The sequence below is a fragment of the Nanorana parkeri genome, unplaced genomic scaffold (genome assembly GCF_000935625.1).
Source record: "Nanorana parkeri isolate BGI_ZX_2015 unplaced genomic scaffold, ASM93562v1 scaffold77, whole genome shotgun sequence".
Classification (NCBI taxonomy): domain Eukaryota; kingdom Metazoa; phylum Chordata; class Amphibia; order Anura; family Dicroglossidae; genus Nanorana; species Nanorana parkeri.
The window spans coordinates 1,367,388-1,387,523 of NW_017306345.1; the positions used below are offsets into that span (position 1 = coordinate 1,367,388).

Here is a 20,136-nt window from a genome sequence, read left to right on the forward strand (position 1 = left end):
GTGTATGAACACCCTAACCTCATATAATAAACCTCTTATTTGCTCTGCTTTGCTTTTGTATATATACACAATTGAAAGTGATTAGTTATATCTGTTCAGTAAGTGCAAAAAAAAACTGTTAATCCTGAGAAATTCAGAGCTGTTTTGTGTTGTCTCCTCTCGGGGAACCCCCCCCCCCCCCCTTTCTCTTTTAGTATATGGGATTAGGATAGTTGGAGGGATTCATTAGTTTATTAAAGGGCAGCTGGACAGAGCTGATATCATTCACTCTACAAAAATACTGGGCAGCCCACAAGAAATTAGTTGCAGAGTGCATGTCTGCAGATCAGCAGGTATCTTTCTATACTTACAGGGTTTTTAAAGGGATATAGCATGGGAAATTGTGTATGTATTCCAGAGATTTACTGCATATGTTTCTCTTTTCTGTATATTCTGTAGATCAGTATTCTTCTGCTTTGCAGACAACAGCATCTTTACCAATCGGGGATGCTGACAGTAGGTAGAGCCTGATTTGGATGGTGGGGGACTAGTTTCCCATTAGGTCCGCTCTGTTACTGATTGACAGCAGACAGTGGGCAGATTAGTCAATAGCAGACTGTCTATTGGCTATGGAATCCAACCACTACCTGCTGTCAATCACCAGGGAGATGGACCTGATGGGGAGCTAGTCTCTGAGTTCCTTGTCAGGCTCCTCCCGCTGTCAGCATTATTTGTTCCCAATAGGCTGTCAGCTATGTAGCCAACAGCATCTTGGCAACCATTGATTTATCCTGTGCCCTGTTTGGCTGCCAGACAGGAGATTCTCGGGCAGATGTCTGAATGCAAACATTGTTGCATGTGATGCTAGCTGACATCATTACCCAAATATAGCCATATTTGAGTAATGATATCTGCCAGGATCCCCTGCCCCACTGTTTACATTTAGCTGTCTGCTAAGGCAATCTCCTGGCTGGCAGCTGAATGGGGCTAGGATACCAACAACCTGGTGTCGTAGCAACCAATGAACCATTCGCAGGAAGCTGTCATATTCATGACAACTTCTCAGCACATCATGCCCCACTCTGAGCACTGGTGCCTCTCTGTACGCTAGATCGGTGTTGGTCTTTATTACTGCCAGTTTCCTATCCTGTGAACTTGCGGTAATTCTTTTTTACTCTTATCACAGTCATACTGGTCCTTAAAGGTGTGATAATCAGCACTACCTGAATCTATTGCATGTGTCAGAACTGCAACCAAAACTGTCACAAGGCTTTTTTAATTAGATGCAAATGGTTTTAGAGGGACAATAGTGCCAGAAATGAATTCCCCCATTGTTTGTTGGGGTTGATGTCATATGAGCTTTGTCAGTGATTTCATGTCCACTGGCTGTTAGGACAAACAATCATTGGCATGAAAAGCTTATTTCTGAGGACATGATAAATGACATCTGTTGTCAAAAGCTAATTTTAGTTTATCCAAAAACAATCTTTAGTTTGTTGTATCTGAGGATGAAGATATTTTGTAGCTTCTGTTGCAAAATAAGTTTGGCTTATCAACAGTACTTGTTAAACAGTTTTGGTGTTAGTGGATAAGTGCAGATGTACAGTATCTTCATGTGATTGCTGTACATGATTTGCAGAGGTTCTAGTAGAGGTGCACTGACATATCGGCTGCCGAAACCTAGCCGAAAATGGCACTTTTGGCAAAATGTCGAAAGTGCAATTTTTTGCCCAAAATAGCGGTGCATCTGTGATTTCTCTCCTCCCTGCTGGGCGCTGCTCTGTGTCCCAGCGGGGAGGAGAGAAGCTGTCACAGGAGGCTGAGCGGTACGGGAGGAGAGTGCTGTGAGCGGCCGGCATCTCTTCTCCCGTACCGCTCAGCCACCTGTCACAGATCAGAGGAGAGCAGTGTGGGCGGAGACAGCCAGCGCTGTTACAGGAGGCTGAGCTCTCCTCCCGCACCGTCCCGCCCAGCCTCCTGTGACAGCTGTCAGGATGGAGAGCGGGTACAAATACTCAGCAATCAGTGATTGCTGAGTGTTTGTAAATAATTGAGGACATAGTATGTTTACTGTCCCCAATTATGAATGAATGGGATTTCATGATTGTGGATATAGTAAACACTCTGTCCTCATGTTATGAATGAACAGGGACACAAAGTATAGAGGATTCCTGTTCATTTCTAAGAGAGGCTGCGGAAAAAGAGAAGCCCAAAGCCCCTAAAAGTAAAAAAATATTAAAAATGCATAAATAAAATATGAAAACATTTAAAAGTTTATAAAAATAAAATTTTTGAAAAAGTTAGAATAAAAAACATTTTCGGTTTTGGCCTGACTCTCTTTTTATTTTATTTCGGTGCACCTCTAGGTTCTAGGTATGCTTGCACAATGGTATAAATGTGGCATATGTCCCTGTAGGTCAAAAGGATATTGTGCTTTTGTATCCTCGAGGAACATATTAAATCTGGAACTTTTATTAACATATTTTTCCACTGTTACACAGGCGCCTACTCCGATAACATTGCATACAGCAGCAAGAGGATTATAAGAGGAAGGTATGTGTTTTTGAACCTGGTTACTTGTAATTTTTGTAATTTGAAGGTTGTTTCAAATATTCCAAACTAGTGTAAATTGTCAAATTCCAGGCTGAAGAAGTGCACCCATACTGTACCTATGAATGGTGTTTAAAGTTTCAAAATCTAATGAATTTGCAAGGTGTTTACATACCTAGAATTCTATGTAAGAATACTAATGCAACCATTATTTATGATCTGGAATTAAGGGCCCATTTACACCCAGAAACTGCAGATTTGTCATGCATTTCCATGTTCCATGAGTTTGGGTTGGCCTAACTTGACTGGCCTGCACAGAGTCCTGACCTCAACCTGATAGACCATTGGGATGAATTAGAGTGGAGACCGCGAGCCCGGCCTTCTCGTCCAACATCATTACCTGACCTCACAAATGCGCTTCTGGAAGACTGGTCAGACGTTCCCATAGACACACGCCTAAACCTTGTGGACGCCTTCCCAGAAGAGTTGAAGGTGTTATGGCTGCAAAGGGTGGGCCAACTCAATATTGAACCCTACCGTCTAAGACTGGGATGCCATTAAAGTTCATGTGTGTGTAAAGGCAGGCGTCCCAATACTTTTGGCAATATAGTGTAGCACGACACTGAGTCTGGCATGAATGGGCTCTAAAGGAATTGTATTATTCTGACTCCGATCGTTGTGATAGCGAGATATATCCCTTGCTATAATGTATTCTAAGCCTATTCATTCTTGATTTTTGTTATGTTTTCCCACAGTGATGGCCCCCCTAGTGAAAGATCTAGTCCTCGTTCTGATTCAGAGAGTTCTGAGACACTGACTGAAGAGAAAGTTATGACTAGAGCCAGTCTCGGCTGCTCTGTTGGAAGCCATGTGGCGGACATTTACCTTGCAAACATTAACAAGTAAGTTCATCAAGGCTTAAAGCCCAACTCTGGGCACAGTAAGCTTTCTGGTTTTAAACGAGTTGCTCACTTAGTTTACTTAAAAGCCACTTGCCTTGAGGTACACTTTTTTTCACTTGCAAATCATGTTTACATGTGAATGCAAGTACAACTCTCGCTGTACTTTTTGTACACGCTCGGATGTTAGCACAGCAGGTCTCATTCACAAATGAAACCTGGGCTTTGTGTTTTCTGAATAACCAGGAGGAGAAGAAGGCATAGATGCAACCGTAGTGCTGAGGTCTGGTTTACTGTGGGTGGAAGTACAGCTCCTTCTGTACTTCTCTGCCCACTCAGACGTAAGCTCTAGAAGATTTGCAGAGTGAATAAGAAAACGTACATCAAGGCAAGTAACTTTTGAGGAAACGGTGTGTGCAAGCTTTTTGTGTCGAGTTGGGCTTAAAGTTTGTTCAGTGTTTAATACTTGTGATTTTGAATGACCGTTGTCTTTAAAATATATTGAATCTACTTTTGGAGTGCTGGTGACATCTTTTGGAATTACTACTTGACTACACGGTGCCTCCGTGGTCGCTACAAGCACCCTATTACAGACATCATCTCCTAGGAGATCTGGTAAGGAGTGCAGGAAGATACACACAATTTAATTCTCTACTACTGTAAGGTCGCACGACTTTAAACTTATGGACATGTTCGAAAACCCGCCGAGCATCGTACGATGTTCGGCGGGTTTGTGGCATTTCCATACCATAACAGCCGCAAGGGCCGGTGTGCGCAAGCGCACACTGCCCGTTCGGCATTGCGGTCATCGGAAGCCCGCCCCTCAGGGGGCGTGGCTTGCGATCATCGCAAGTACAATCTGCCTATGCAACATAGGGAGATTGTACGTTTTTTTTAAGTACCTTACAACCATCGCAAGACAAAAGTCTTGCGATGGTTGTAAGGTGTGTGCCCAGCCTTAAGCAGTTTCACTGTCCTGTTGGGAACTTCACCTCTTATGGTTCAGATTTAGGCCTTAATCCTTCTGATTGTTACAGATGGCTTCTGGTTCTATCCCAAATCCAGCAGTAGCTGCTGTCCTCCCCTCAGTTGGACTGCTTTTGGAAATCCCAAATGTGTAAATATTACTGCATTCCTGTGTCCTAAAATAAACGATAAAGAAAATAGGATTTTTGTATTTACTGTAAAATCTTTTTCCTAAATTCTATTTAGCCCTCTGTGTTTAGTGATATTATGTACTGCTCACTGAGGTGGGGATTATATGGGGACGGGCCTTCAATTTGTTTTGGTTTGCGAGCATCCAAACCTCCAGAATATAACCTAAATGTTTCAGGATTAATATATTCCTGTGGACTTCAAGAAAAAGATTTTTCAATAAGTAAATCTTTAGTTTACCATTAATATATTGTGCAAAAAAAATGTGCAAAGTTGAAAAAAAAGCGCAGTTTTTTTCATTTTGTAACAAATATTTTGCGTTTTAAATGGGACAATTTTTATAGAATGAAATGTATACACTTTTTTTTTTTATTTACAGTAAACCTTTTTTACCACTAACATGATTTTTTTTCATTTGGCTATATATTACATAGAAATTAAAATAATTTTTGCATTATCTGAAATACAAAATGATCACTAAATAAACAGGCAGTTATGTAAAAAATAGCTCTGGTCAAAAGGGGTTTAAAGGTATGAAAGCTGAAGTGGTTAAATTCCCTTTCTAACAGAACACCTACCAAATAAACCTACTGCCAGCTCCTGGTCAGCTCCTCCACCATGTGAGGGAGTACATTTTACTTCAATTACTGATAATTCTTCTCGTCATTGCATAGACTCATTACGTAGCCTTCCTGTACATATTATTATTCCCACAGCAGGACTATGTATACAGGCAGTCACCCGGGTTACATACAAGTTAGGGACTTTAGGTTTGTACTTAAAGTGACATTAAACCCTCAGATTTTTTAACATAAACCAATACTGTAATGTGTGCCTTACTGTAATCCATGGTTGTTCCCCTTCTCTTTGCTGCTCTTCCTTTTAAATCTGTATCTGTTCTCATGCTTGGGGAGAACTTACCTTTCAGCAGAGGAGGGGCCTGAAGCAGAAAGTTCTCTATTAGGTCCCCCCATGCTGATTGACAGCAGACAGTGGGCGGGTGCAATAGCCAGCTTGCTACATGCTATTGCATTTTACAATATCCAATAGCAGGCTGGGTATGGCTCCCAGCCTGCAATGAAGAGTAGGCACGGGGCGGGGCAGAGGAGCCGCGGCCGGACCAGGAGACCGGAGGATCGTCCGAACCTGGGAAGGTGACTGAACGGCTGAAGAGGAAGCCGGCACATCAGCGGAGGTACGTGGGGCATCGGCGGTATGCAGCGGTCTGTGTCCCTGCTGCCTCCGCCAACACAGGCGCGGAGAGCAGCGGGGATTTGAAAGGACAAAGGCTGCCGCAGCCACAGTTCTCCTAAATGTATCGGCAGCTGCTGGTACATTTAGGAGAACTGTGGACCCCGTTCGTAAGTACGGATTGTACATAAGTCGGACGTCCGTAACCCAGGGACTGCCTGTATTAGTAACTTTTTGGGGGATTTTTTTTCCATTTTTGTATTTCCTTTATTCTACTTTCAAGTCTAAATCACTCGCATCTGGATAATCCTCTTCCTGCTGATTTATCTCTTACCATATTCACTTCTTCACATTTCATTTTTAAATGTATACATTGTATGAGCAACAGAGGTTGCCATTTAGTCATCTTGAGTCAGCCAAAGCCATACTAAATAATTTCCTTCTTTTAATATGACCTGTTTGTAACTGCGGGCAAAAATTTAAAAAAAATTTCTGCTGTTTGTCGAACTGTTACTGCAAAGGTGGGGGCATGGCCAGCTGCATGCTGTGTGTGTGTCTATGGATAGGCACGACCGTGAGCGTGCACGCACGGGTGCCTTCACAGCAGCTGGATAGATGATGGAGGCACCCATACGGGGGAGATACCACTAGAGAACGAGGAAATAAAAAGTTTTTTTAAAGTAAATCTGGGCCCTATAAATAGAAACGGTTAAAAAAACAAAAAACAGAAGGTTTAACATCACTTTGACATAGGAATTGTATTTTCAGCAATGCAGCTTAACACAGACCATGCTATGCATGTGCAGCATTTTCAGCAATGCAGTTCACCATACCTGTGTGTGTTCTTCAACACTGTCCGCTAGTGTGTGTAGTGCCATTCTTTATGAACGGCACTGCAATACAAAATATATAGTACAATGCAATGATGTGTGTTAGAGTAACATGCACTAAAATGTGCATGACCACAGTGCAGTAGAGTGTCTGGGCCCTTGGGGTCATGTAAACAAGTTAATCTGCGCTTCTGGAGGGGGGTGGTTGTGACGGACCGCCTGGTACCCCGACTGGGTACCTCCGCCAAAGAGCGTCTCCTGCCCGCCAAACCCCACTCTCAGCCAGCAGATTGGCAGTAACCAGCCCCTAACCCCCAATCACGAGGCAAAACTCATGTTGAAGGTTCAACATAGAAAGAGCAACTGCTTTATTAAACAAAGGACATTCACTTTAGAGACACTGGGAGGGCTACAACCCCTCCCCCTCATGACAAACACAGATAACAGCTTACACAGGGAATCAGACATTTACATACACAGTCACAGTACAATAGGGTGAGCATCAGATAACAGGTGGGGGGGGAAGCTATGCAACTGACTTCACTTAATTAAGTCTCTCCATTTTGAATAGACAAACCATGTGGCCAAGTCCTTGTCCTCCACCATTTTAAAACATATATTTCACAGAGGGCAACAGTCACTGTCTGCATATAAAATGTACATCTAGCCCCAAAATCTCCTGTTCTCTTGCTGGGCCATAATCGGTGGGTAAGAGGCCGGCCTGCAGCCCCCTCCAACTAGCACAGTGATGGTGCATTCCGTCACAGTGGTAATATAGGAATAAATGAATTAAAAATGAAAATGTGAATGAATAATTAAAACCCGAAGCTGCTCTGAAGAGGGATAAATCCTAATATGATCGAAAAAAGCAAAGCGCTAGGGGTAAAATGTGCAAAGGAGCGAAGGGTAGGTTTTCGGGCAAAAACCGGTTTATAAACCTATTAGGTGTATAACTGTGTATAAAACAGAACTAAATCACTATAAATAAATAGAGAAGCTCCAACCATATAGAATATACAATTAGAATCAGTAAAAATCAAGTCCAATAGATTATATAGTTAATAAGTGCTAATAAACATCAAAAAAAAATAAAAAAAAAATGTGTCCAAATAGGTAGAATAATCCGGTGAACGGTGAACTCCGTGTGCAAATATGCAAATATACAAAGATAGCAATGTGCTTGAAGATGATCCGAGCAGCCCCTCTCGGGTGGGTACTCACCAAAGGGAAGTTGGAAGAAAGCTCGTAGCAAGTGGTGGCGTGGTTAGACTTAAACATAGAAGACTTCTCTGCGAGTCCCGGCAGCGAAACACTTGATTTTCCCCTCTATGCCGCTGGCTGTATCTCAGGGATGAGGAGTCCAATCCTTTCGGATAGAATGTTACCAAAGTGCTTTGCCGTATGTCCCGCAGATTTTTAAGGATGAACAAAAGAGAGAACCTTCATAGCGTAATATATAAAGCCTTAAAAAAAATTTATTCCAAAAAAATAGGCTTACAAGGCAAAGAATTTTCGGCCAGCTAAAATCAGCACAGAAACCAGCATAAAACCTCGTGTCTGTGAACTCAGCGTCTACTCTCCTCGATGCGTTTCGTCATGTGACTTCCTCAGAAGTGACTTCCTCCCCTTCTGAGGAAGTCACATGACGAAAAGCGTCGAGGAGAGTAGATGCTGAGTTCACAAACACGAGGTTTTATGCTTGTTTCTGTGCTGATTTTAGCTGGCCGAAAATTCTTTGCCTTGTAAGCCTAATTTTTCGAATAAAATTTTTTTTAAGGCTTTATATATTACGCTATGAAGGTTCTCTCTTTTGTTCATCCTTAAAAATCTGCGGGACATACGGCAAAGCACTTTGGTAACATTCTATCCGAAAGGATCGGACTCCTCATCCCTGAGATACAGCCAGCGGCACAGAGGGGAAAATCAAGTGTTTCGGCTGCCGGGACTTTTTTATTTTTTGATGTTTATTAGCACTTATTAAGTATATAATCTATTGGACTTGATTTTTACGGATTCTAATTGTATATTCTATATGGTTGGAGCTTCTCTATTTATTTATAGTGATTTAGTTCTGTTTTATACACAGTTATACACCCTTGGGGTCATACCTGAAATAAAAATCACCCCACTTTCTTACTACCATGTTGCAGCTAATTTTCCTGTAATGTTGTCATCAAAATATTGTGTACTATGAAACAGTCCCTCCACCAGGTGTCTTGAGTTCTTTCTTATTTCATTGTATTCACAAAATTGTAATAATGTTTTGCAAATTGTCTTTGTTTCATCTCACTATTCAAGAACTATATACACCCCAGTTTAATTTTTTTTTTCTCCCTTAATTCAGGCAAAGGAAGAGACCAGATCCTGGTAGTATCCGAAGACCATTACACCAGAGTGACAGTCTCTCCAGCTCTGACACATCTGAACCAGCTTCTCCAGCAGCAACTGTAAGGCCATCTTCTCAGCCCATCATGAACCCAAGCTTTTATCGCGAAGCTCCAGATCGCTGCTCTATCAGTGGGCATGGAGCTGTTGGCAGCATTAGCCGACACTCCTCACTTAGAAACAAGATGGACTCCTCCCAAGTTCGGAAAGCAATGGCTGCCAGCAGGTCAAAGAGTTTCAATAATCATCGCCCTTTGGATCCAGTGATTATTGCTCAGGTTATTTTCTTTGGTTGTCATATCTTTCTAAAATTTACAGGCACACACTGTTATGCTAAACTTAGTAGTCCCACCCAGCCATTCCAGCAGCTGCTCCTAAGTGAATCATTAAATTGCCCATCCATAGCAAAGTAATGGGTTCACATAACACCACTTCACCCACCCCTTCAGCTTATATTTCCTTCTGCCACCCTGGTTTCTCACTTTAGCAAGGTGTAATGCATAGTACTTATGGGTATTGGGAAGCATGTGATTCCCTCCTATTCCTCCCACAATGCAACGTGTCTGTGCACTGGTACAGAGGCCGGTATAAACTCCCTCCCCCATTACGAAGTTAACCTGGTACTTTTCCCTGAACAAAGTATAGATGCACCTTAAAGCCCAATCGAACTTTCGGTTTAAATTTGCTACATTCCATGTGCATCAGCCTGAATAGAAAAACCTGTTGCCTGTCATCACACTGTAGAGATGGAATCTAGCTCTCTGCAACCAATGGTCTCTCTACAGAGGTCCCACATTCCCCCTGCTGAGTGAGACCTTGCATCTGCTTGGGCCTAGTTGCTGTCCGCTGTGCAGTGCAATATGTCATGATTAGACTTACAGAGGACAGTTCTGCTATATCAGGTGTGAAATATTGCAAAAATGATATAGCCACCTGAGTTTAGAAGGGGAGTGCAGGGCCTGACAGCGAAAGGGTTCATGGTTCTAACTTATAGAAACTGATGAAAAACTGTTGCACCAACATGATTCTATGCTGTTCATTTGCAAGTCACAGTGAACGTTAACATCTGAAAAAACGTGATCATTTTTTACCCAAACGTTTTGGGTTTTTTTCTTGACTCACTGTAGCCCCCATTCTTTATGACTTGCCAGGATTTCTTTCATGTTGCTTTTACAATACACTCTAATGTATTACCTCATTTATGTTTAGTTCTAGGCATCCTGCATGTCTAGAACTAAAGATACATTTCGCACTATTACCATTTGGCAGGTAAAACGTTATCATGTAATACTTGAGTATCTACTAAACTAAACCTTTTTTTTTTTTTTTTCCAGGATATTGAAGCAACAATGAATTCTGCCCTTAGTGAACTGCGGGATCTAGAGCATCAGAGCAGTGCAAAACATGCCCCAGATATTGTCCTGGACACCTTGGATCCTCTAAAGACTTCTCCTATGGCTACTCCCAGTTCTGAGCCTTCTAGCCCTCTTCATACTCAAGTACTGCAAGACACAGAGCCTGGTTTCCAGCGCAGCTCAAGTTCTGCCAGTGACATCCCCTATTCCTTCCGTACTGCCAAATCAGTACATCTACCCCATTCACGGCCTCCAGCTACCCGTCCCAAGCCGACTATGTTCCCTAGATCCAATCCTCTTGCTCCAAGTAGTGCGAGACCTACATCTGGACAACAGCCTCCAGATAAATATTGCCCTGTGTGAAACAGGTTATATAGAGCCTTCACTGTGAATTTCATATTTACAATCTTGATTTTGTATATAAAGACTTGTGCTGAAGAGTGTTTAAGTGATAACAGGAGTCCTGATGATGATAATGGGTCAAACACCAAGTAGAAAAGTGTTGCTGGAAGGACCAGTCCCATGTAGGATTCTATTTAATCTAACAGCGGAATGAGAAGTATATAAGGTCTCATTTTAAATGTCTGCTGCTCCCAGTGATAATGGATAATATTTATAAAGTTGCTGTTCTCTTTTATGCATAACTGCATTTTTAATTTGCAGTGAGTAGGTGTCTTAGAAATCTTATATGTTGGGTAATGAACTCTAACAGTTATCTTGGTTAATGAAAAAATGATTTCAGACTTCTTTTTTTTTTACTTTCTCCCGTATGTTACTTATATTAGAACTACATTATAACTTACATGTTTTAGTGCTCTTAAAACACAGACATAAGAGAACAACTACCATGTCTTGGAACTTTTAGAATATATTAAAGACATTCTACAGGGTACATTGCATTCACCTTTTCTTGCATTTTAGACTAATTCAGCTGTTAAAACGGCATCTTGGAAATTACTTACGGGCTTAAAGTTAATAGATTTACTAGTATGACTCGACGTATATGGTGTCTTTTTAGTGTCAAGACATTTTTATTCTAGATAGATAGATGCAAATAGTGTCTGACGGTCCTTCTAAGTATTCCTTTACAAATTTGTGGTTTAATAGATACAAAACTGTCTCTAGTAAAAAGGCATTGACTGTATGACAGTATTCAAATTGATCCTGCATGGGAACGTACTCTGATTCTTAGATTTACTATTGCATTCCCAGTTTCATGCTTCCTTTCAAAATATGAGCAAAAGGTTTCCACTCCTGTGACGGCAGTCTTGATTGTCATGAGATATCTTTGAAGTGTTTTTGTTCTGGGTGACTTCACATTCTGTTTAATCTGTATCTGGTTCTCACTGTACTAAATTTTTAATATTACAGGAATGGTGCTTAGCATTGAAAACCTAATTTAAAATGTTTCTAAATACAAAATATGGGGCTATCTTTGTTGCTCATCTTTTGTAAATTCTGTAAAGCTGTGTGACTTGCATGGCTATGTCTGGATTTATTACTAGTATAGTACTAAGTACTTTAGTAAGTCACAGCTCTGCAGTAAACATGCAGCACATGATTCGGCAAAAAAGTCAAACTTCCTTTTTTACACATTTCTTCTGTACTTAATCCAGGTCAGGGACTTGGAAGTCTACCTTTCTTGATGGAACAGGAATATTCAAGTACAAGTACAAAGCTGTGAGACAACCTGGTATAACCCCTCCCACTCCCAGCATGCCTCAGTCCTTAGAAGAACTGATGTCTTCTCTCTGCTCTTAGAGAAGCAAACTTTTTTTACCATGATGATCATACTCCTTTTTTTTTTTCTTGCAATATTCTTTAGATTCTGCAGAGCCACTGGGGCTTTTTTTGTTTTTTTTTTCTTCTACTTTTCTGGATGGGATGATAGTCAGCATAGCTTTGGAGGTCCTTCCTGGACCATGCTGGGATAAAGAAGTGAGGCAGGATGGCAGATGCTCTCCTAGACAAATTGTGAGTTAGCTGCAGAGTGCTTTACAGGGCCTTGCTTCATTGGTTGATGGAATCCTGTCCCTGAAGACCCCCTAGGGGTTATGTCCCCTGGAAAGGCAAAGACTGTTGGGATAAGGCTGGTCCTCTGAATTTCATGTGGCCCTAATTTTATTTGGAGTGTCCACATCACTGCTGTGGTGAATTATGGCTTCTGCCCTTACAGGAGCCTTGCTCTGCTTGCCACTTACTGAGTACCCTAAGGGACTTGGGTGGTCTGTCTCACAACTCTGCGCTGGACTTTTTTTTTAGTCTGTGCTGGATGCCATCCTCTGGCAGTGGAAGGGGAGCTGTGCACCCGTCTCGATCCAACACTTGGCTGTGATTTCAAATATGGCACTATTTTTGCTATGCTTTTGGTCAGGATGCTCTCACTGCAGCTGTGTGGCCTTTGTCTCATTGGGCACACTGCGCATTTCCAGACCTCCTCTTGCACTATTCCCTCAACACACGCGCATCATCTGATTTAGAATAGTACTTGGCTGCCTCTAGTCATGTGTCACAGATGGCATTAACTCCTTCTACATCCTGCAGTATTGTTGTGAGTACACCTTGTTAGAATCCCTGACTGTGGTAATAGGTGCCCTGCCAGCATATCATTTTCTAGTAGTTCCAGGGTGGCCTGTAGTGTTCTGAAGGGCCTGACACTGAGAACTCGGATCACTTTTCACCCTTCAGGTGTAACTCCCTCCTCGTTCCTATCCAGATAAACATTTTCAGCTACGATGTGAGTTCATGGCAAAATTTCAGCCATATTGCCTGACTCGGAATGTAAGGGCTGCAAGCCTCTCCGGAGTCCATTTTTTTATTTCCAACTGGCTACCCCTTCTGCACAATCAGCTGCAGATTAAAGTACCTTATATGGCCTTGGTGACTTGGTAGGAGGAGTCTCAGTCGTCTGACTGCTTCCAAGCTTAGGGATACCATTTGGTCCTTATTGATGCAGTACACGTGTCTTGAGCGGTAACAACCTGTGTCCGCTGCACGTAAGGTTACCAGTTTGGGTTCTCTTAAAAGCCCCCAGTCTGTTAAACCTTTCCGGTGCACTCAGTTTTACAGTCTGTTTTTGTATAGTGACTGACCTACCCTTCCCAAGTATTTAGCCCAACAACATCCTATTGAAAAGGGGTTCCTTAAAAAGTGGGCCATCCCTGTTGCAGATCCTGTCATTTCATGTCTCAATGAGACTTCAACTATCCCTGTTGATAAGCAGCTAAAAGCCCATTCCAAGGCCTTATTATTCCTGCCTTGCCCAGCACTGCAACCCACTATTGCTACTACATCCATCTGGCTGTCTAGTCCAGGTATATCTCTCCGAATCCTATCTTTTACAGACCCCTCTGTCTTCCAACAACTGGAGCTCATGCCTGTCTCATTGGTCTACTGTGTTGATGGGTTGATGGATATTTACCTAATTTGCAGGGTGAGTCTACTTTAGGTACAGATGCAGAGGACCCTTTGGCTCAAATGCTGGTCAGAGGAGTATTGGTGCAAAAAATGCCTTTTGCGCATAGCCTTTGAAGAAGGTTTTTTTGGGGAATCTCTGGACAACTTTTGTAAGGATGTCACCAGAGGTGGGAGTACCCTTTTACCCCAGCAGAAGAAGGCCAAGACTCATTCAGGCAAATCTACTTTGGAGGCAAAGAGTTGTTTGTTTTCTCCCAGGCCTCCAAGTCCAAAGCTAAACCTGGAACTCTGTTCCACCATAAGTCCTGGACCCTGGGATTCCCCAAGCCTGCGGGGAAGTACTCCTCTTGTTTCCCCACAGACATGGGCGGACTCTGCACTGCTCTGGCGTAACTACTTCCTTAAGGGGTCATAGCTCTCGTTCCAGAAAGGGTTCCATTATATAGCTTGAACCTGTTCACTGTTCCTAAAGCAAAAGTGGCATTCGCCCCATTCTATACATGAAGGTTCACAGCACCTTCCTCCAACCAAGCATAAACTTTTTGCACAGAATCTACCAGGTCAGTCATTGCTTCTCCATCTACCCAGTGCTACCTGCGTTTTGCTGTGGACATGTAACACTACCACTTTGTTGCCCTTCTCTTTGGTCTGTCTACTGCACCTTGAGATTTCACCAAGGTGCTTGCCTTGCTTCACTATTAGGGCATCCTTGTAGTGGGATGTCTGGACAACCTTCTTTTGGGTAACCAGTTTGTGCAGACTTTCAGCCAACACCCTTCTGACTGTTCAGACCCTGCAGAGGTGCAGTTGGATCCTAAGCCTCCAGAATTCACTGCTGGTAACGTCCTATTGCTCGGGGTATCTGGTAATGGAAATGGCTCTGTTCAAAGTTTTTCTCTCAGGAGAAAATGTGTACTCTTCTCTCCCGTACTCTGCAGCCCATGAGACAACCAATGTTTTTGCATGAGGTTTCTGAGCTTGATGATAGCTGCCTTTTGAGGCAGTCCTTTTATGCCCAATTGCATTCCAGACCATTGCAACCCAGCATTCTGGCAGCATGGGACAGGCAGGCTGAGTCTCTGAACTGCTGCATTAAAGTGACCCAAAAACCAGACTTGCCTTGTCCTGGTGGATCATGAGCACAGTGCTGGAGTCAGGGATATATTTCCTCCCACTGGCCTGAAAGGTCCTTACAAGGAGTCCTCGGTACTCACTCAGTTTAGTGGACTTGGTCGCCAGAGAAAACTCCTCTTCAAATCAATATTCAGGAGCTTAGAGCAATTCTGTTATCCCTTCATCCCTCGACCTTTTGTTAGTGAGGACATCTGACCAAGATTCTCACTTGAGCAGAACAGCACTTCCTGCCTTGTCCACCATGCACATCATAGGCAAGGTACATTGGCAGGCAGACCTCCTCAGTCACCAACATTCTGGCTTCCAGATTCAACAACAAAGTAAGCAGGTTTATCTTCAGGTCCAGAAATCCTCTAGCGCTCGCAGTGGATACCCTGTAACTATGTGGAATCCGTTCAACATGATCTATGCTTTTGCTCCTCTAACTCTTCCCAAGCCTACTCCACAGGAGTGAGCGGAAGAACATTCCAGTGACTCATCGCACCGAACTGGTTCCTGCAAACGTGGTACTTTGACCTAGTCAGACTCTCCATGGGCCCTCTTAGATCGTCCAGATCTTCTGTCCTAGGGACCTGTTTACCACCCTGCTTCTGTTACTGGCTTTAACTGTCTAGCTTTAAAGGTCCTGAGGGGATAGGGGCCTTACTGAGTCAATTATGCATATGCTTTTGAAGGCTAGGAAATAGACTTCTCGCAGAGTATACCATTGCACCTGAAACACACAGTGGGATGAATCCTGTTGTTTCTCCATTCTGGTCTGGACCAGCACTTGGCCTTAAGTACCACCAAGGGTCAAATCTTGGACTTGGCTTTTATTTCAAAGGCTTGCCTCAATCCCTAGTGAGGGTTTGGTGCAGAGTTTCACTTTCATTGTTCCCCTTTATGAACCCCAGTGACTCCTTGGGGCCTTAGCCTGGTTCTGTCTGTTCTACAGAAACTGCCATTTGAACTTACCTGGGATATTCTCTCTAAACTGACTCACAAAGTAGCCTACCTCGGGCCATCACCTCTGCGAATTTGAGTTGGCGGGCTTGCCCTGTAAGGAACCCTTTCTTGTGGTACATAAAGGCAAGCTTGTGTTGAGGCCTAAGGCCTTTTTTCTCACTTAATTGGTTTTCTTATTTTTAACTTAATGTTCTCCTTTCTCTATGTCCTGTTCCCAAACATGTAAAGGAAGTTGCCCTCTCCTGTCTGGTTGTGGTACATGCTGTTCGAGACTCTCTTGGCTACAGCTTCCTTCTGGTAATCTGACACACTTTGTCTATCCTGTATGTCTCCAAAAGGGACAACCTGCTTTTCATTTCATTATCTGCAGGGGGGATTTAGAAGCTTATCATTTTGGCCTCTGAAATATAACCTTTCCTTGTGCGAGTGAACTCCACTTAATCTGTCTTAATGCTTCTTGGGCTTCAACTGATTCTTAGATTTGCAAGACTGTCAACTGGTCTTCTGTTTACACTTTTTTTTTTTTTTAAGTTCTGCCATGTGAATTTTCAGGTCTCCTGATGCCAACTTCAGTCAAGGTTCTTTAGGCAGCTCTGTGAGCTCTGTTGGGTTCCCTCTGTGTTGTGCAAATGGGCCTGTTTAGCGTTGTTAGTTTGCGGTGTTGCCCATCCCTCAGTTGGACTGCTTTTGGACATCCCAATGTACTTGAATACTCTGGTGTCCCTTATTGTATGAATAAACACATGGCATTTTTGTCTTCCCTGTAAAATCAATTTCTGGGACTAAGTAAGGGGACACGGGTCTCTCCCCTCTTGTGTTATGATCCACTCTTACCATTGCTTGCTAACCAAAGAGAGGCATCCTGCGAGTGGGAGGGGTTATACTGAGCTGTCTTATAGCTCTATTTGCCAGTGTCCAATATCCTGTAGGCAGCTGCATATAACCCAATGCACTTGAATACTCCCATATCCATTAATGTACTCCAAGGAAAGGATTTTACAGGTAAGACAATCTTCTTTTCCAAATGAAATGTCACTTTTTGGCACTTTGTTCCATAATTATTTGCCATATCCACCTCTCATCATTCCATTTTTTCCCCATTTATTTATAATAAATTATATATATAGATATCTATATCTATAGATATATAGATATATATCTATAGATATATATCTATATATCTATAGATATAGATATCTATATATATCTATATATATATATATAGATATCTATATCTATAGATATATAGATATATATCTATAGATATATATATACATATATATATCTATAGATATATATATGTATATATTATATAATCTCCCAGGGGTAGCCACCACACTTATTGTAAGGTAAATGCCCAGGTGCTGCTCATCCACAATGTCCATAAAAAAAAATCAAAGCATCAGCATTTTGTCAACGGTTCGATGGAGCTCAGTCTATCTTTATCCAGACTGCTGGACTACTGTGGCTTTATATAGAGAGAGAGAGCTATACATGTATATATTCTGAAACTTTTAAATACTCAAAGGCTGACTGTCACAAAATGTTGTTTTTGGAAAAAGTATAGATAAAAGCTGACTTGCATCTATTTAAAAGATAAATTATAGTGTTGAAAAACAAAGTGGGAAATGTATCAAAACTGGAGCAGTCGGAATCTGCTTCTCTTTTCAAGATTGAAAGATCGAAATTGGTTGGCATGGGCAACTGCTTCAGATTCTGTCTGCTCTAGTTTTGAGAATCCCCCCCCCCATTGTCTTATTTTTTCTGAAACAATTTATATGATCCAAGCTCTGTAAACATTGCCCTAGTCCAGCCACTACATGGCGGTTTGTTTTGAACATAGCAAACAACATTTTTCATGAAGCTGTCTTCTAAGACATGAGTGACACTGTTTCATGATGCATGTGATTACTGGTGTGTTACAACCAAAGACAAAAGTTCAATATCTATAGCTGGCTAAGCACAAAGCACCTTGCAGCAATATAAGCACATGCACATATTTTTCCTAAATATTAGATTAACAGTACCATCAGGCACTTAAATCTTCCTTTTTGAGTTTCAAGCAAAGAAATATGACAAGGTTTTGTTTACCTCTGCTGTCCTAGTGGAATTTTCCACCCCATTGCAGGTTCTTTGCATGTGCTTTATACCAATCTACTTTCTGCCAAGTTTTAATTTTATATTTCCCCGTAAATACAGTATGTCAGCCACATGAAGTCTGCAAAGGTGTTTAGACCAACATTTGTGTGTATAGGGTGTGTGCAAAAAAGGAGAAATGGAGTATAAAGGTATTACTCTTTGCAATAGGCTAACACTGTCCAAATGTTTTTGGGTTTTTTTCTCCGTTTTGACACTTTGGCCACTAACGTGTTCTCTGGGAGCTGTGTTATTCTCATGCTTATAATCCTTTGACTAAATGTTAAGATAAAAATGAAAAACAGTTTAAAAAAAAAAAAAAGCAATGTTTCGTAACTGGAATAATGTATGTCAATTTATGTGCTTTGTATTCTCTGAATTACAATTTGAGGGATGGAGAATTTAATGTGGGTACTTCTCAATAAAACCATTTTTTTATATATATAAAAGGGTCTGTGGAGTGTTAAATTTCACTGGGATTGTATGTGTCACAGCTCCATGTCTATGCCAACTGGATCATATAAGGGTACACCTCGTTCACCATCCAGATGATGCAGAGGTGACTTGGCTTCCTCTGCTTTCATATCTAGTTTTGTTGGTTGACCATGGACCCCGGGAGCTCCCATCTTACTCCTAGAACCTATATCCACCCCAACTCTGCTTCAGATAAGGTCTGTACATTATTTGACTTTGCACTTTTTTCTTTTTGCTTCTCCAACTTTGTTCTGAGCTCTCAGATAACCAATAAGATTTTAGCACCTGGATATTTTCATGTATAGATGGTAACATTGGCAGCAAACTTTTTACAATTAACTCGATGACAAGGACGAGAGGCCACCATTTAAAATTGGTGGGGAAAGAATTTCAGCACAAGGGGCGAAGGGGGGTCTTCTCAGTTAGATCGATCAAGGTCTGGAACTCGCTGCCACATGCTGTGATTTCGGCTGAGAGTGTAGAATCATTCAAGAAGCGACTGCATGATTTCCTCAGGGACCATAATATACAGGGGTACAAGTACTCTTAGGATTGATAACACACAAGGGACCTATACATGCTACACACCAATACAGGACCATACACACATACACAAATAGGTTGGACTTGATGGACGTGTCTTTATTCAACCTCCAAATACTATGTATATATCAGTAGCGACCTATATGCCTAGGGCAGTTCTAAAGCTGTTCAGTGTCTTTTTTACCCATGACAGACCCAGAGTCACAACATCTACTTGGCTGTGCCACAAACTGTGAACAGGGGCACATCAATTTATATACCACATTCTACGTACCCTAAAGTCTGCCTTCTCTTTTGAAAAATACAGACTAAAGCGGATTTCATTTTAAAAAAATGACTTTTAATAGCAAATGCATTCATTAATGTATACCCCTACCAATTAAAAATATGATTTCATCTTAACCCCTTCACGATTAACGATGTATAGTGTAAGTCACTAGTATCGGGGTTGTTTAAACAGACTCCCAGTGGCTGGGACTCCTATTTAAACTTGTAAAGCCAACAGTAATAGCGATTCTGGCGACTCAGCTGTCACCAGATCGCTTCTACGGCGCGGTGAAGGGCCCTACCACCCGGCACTCCCGCCATGTTTCACGGTCTTCGTTGCCCCTCCTCCGGGACCGGCTTCTTTGGTGTCAGCGGGGAGCTGGGGAGGAGATGGACGAACCTCCGTTCGTCGATCCCCTCCCCGTTCTATAGTACAAGGAGTGATGCAGATTGCATCGCTTCCGGTCCCATAGCTGTCAGTGCTGGGCTCCTGAAGCCCAGCTATAAGCTATTGAAGTGTGACCTGTACTCAATAGCTTATTTGGAGTGCAAAGGTGACACTGGGGGTCTTTTTGACCACCAGCATCACCTTGAAGAGTACCTGTCACCACCATCTTAAAAAAAACTGTTTTTTAACATTAATATAACATAAAATAAATCTAAAAATTATTTAAAAATGTTTAAAGTCCCCCACCCCCGCGAGCACGCACGCCTTCCCGTAAACGTGCATTGGGTGTGGTGACGTATGAAAACAAACGTGCTACACATGTTGGGTATCGCCGCGCACACAAGTGAGGGCAATAATTCTAGGGCCAGTATTTTTGGGTATCAATTGATGACCTGTGGGGGCTTTTAAGGCGTCGTCTATGGACTTTT

At 42.1% G+C, this 20,136-nt stretch overlaps 1 protein-coding gene and 1 long non-coding RNA gene across 2 annotated transcripts in view; one reads left to right on the forward strand and one right to left on the reverse strand.

Annotated features, from left to right (window-relative positions):
• Nucleotides 1-10,812, forward strand: part of SRGAP2 (SLIT-ROBO Rho GTPase activating protein 2) — a 100,286-nt gene extending 89,474 nt beyond the window's left edge. The window contains exons 19-22 of the mRNA XM_018576830.1: nt 2,481-2,532; nt 3,285-3,431; nt 8,949-9,267; nt 10,324-10,812. Coding sequence (XP_018432332.1) covers nt 2,481-2,532; nt 3,285-3,431; nt 8,949-9,267; nt 10,324-10,707 — 902 coding nt within the window. The 3' untranslated portion in view covers nt 10,708-10,812. The remainder of the gene's footprint in view (nt 1-2,480; nt 2,533-3,284; nt 3,432-8,948; nt 9,268-10,323) is intronic.
• LOC108804911 lies at nt 96-18,826 on the reverse strand. Its single transcript, XR_001942384.1, has 3 exons — nt 18,815-18,826; nt 11,089-11,290; nt 96-115 (listed from the first exon to the last, which is right to left on the reverse strand). It is a non-coding gene; the product is annotated as an uncharacterized LOC108804911 (long non-coding RNA).
• Between the last annotated feature and the right edge of the window lie 1,310 nt (nt 18,827-20,136).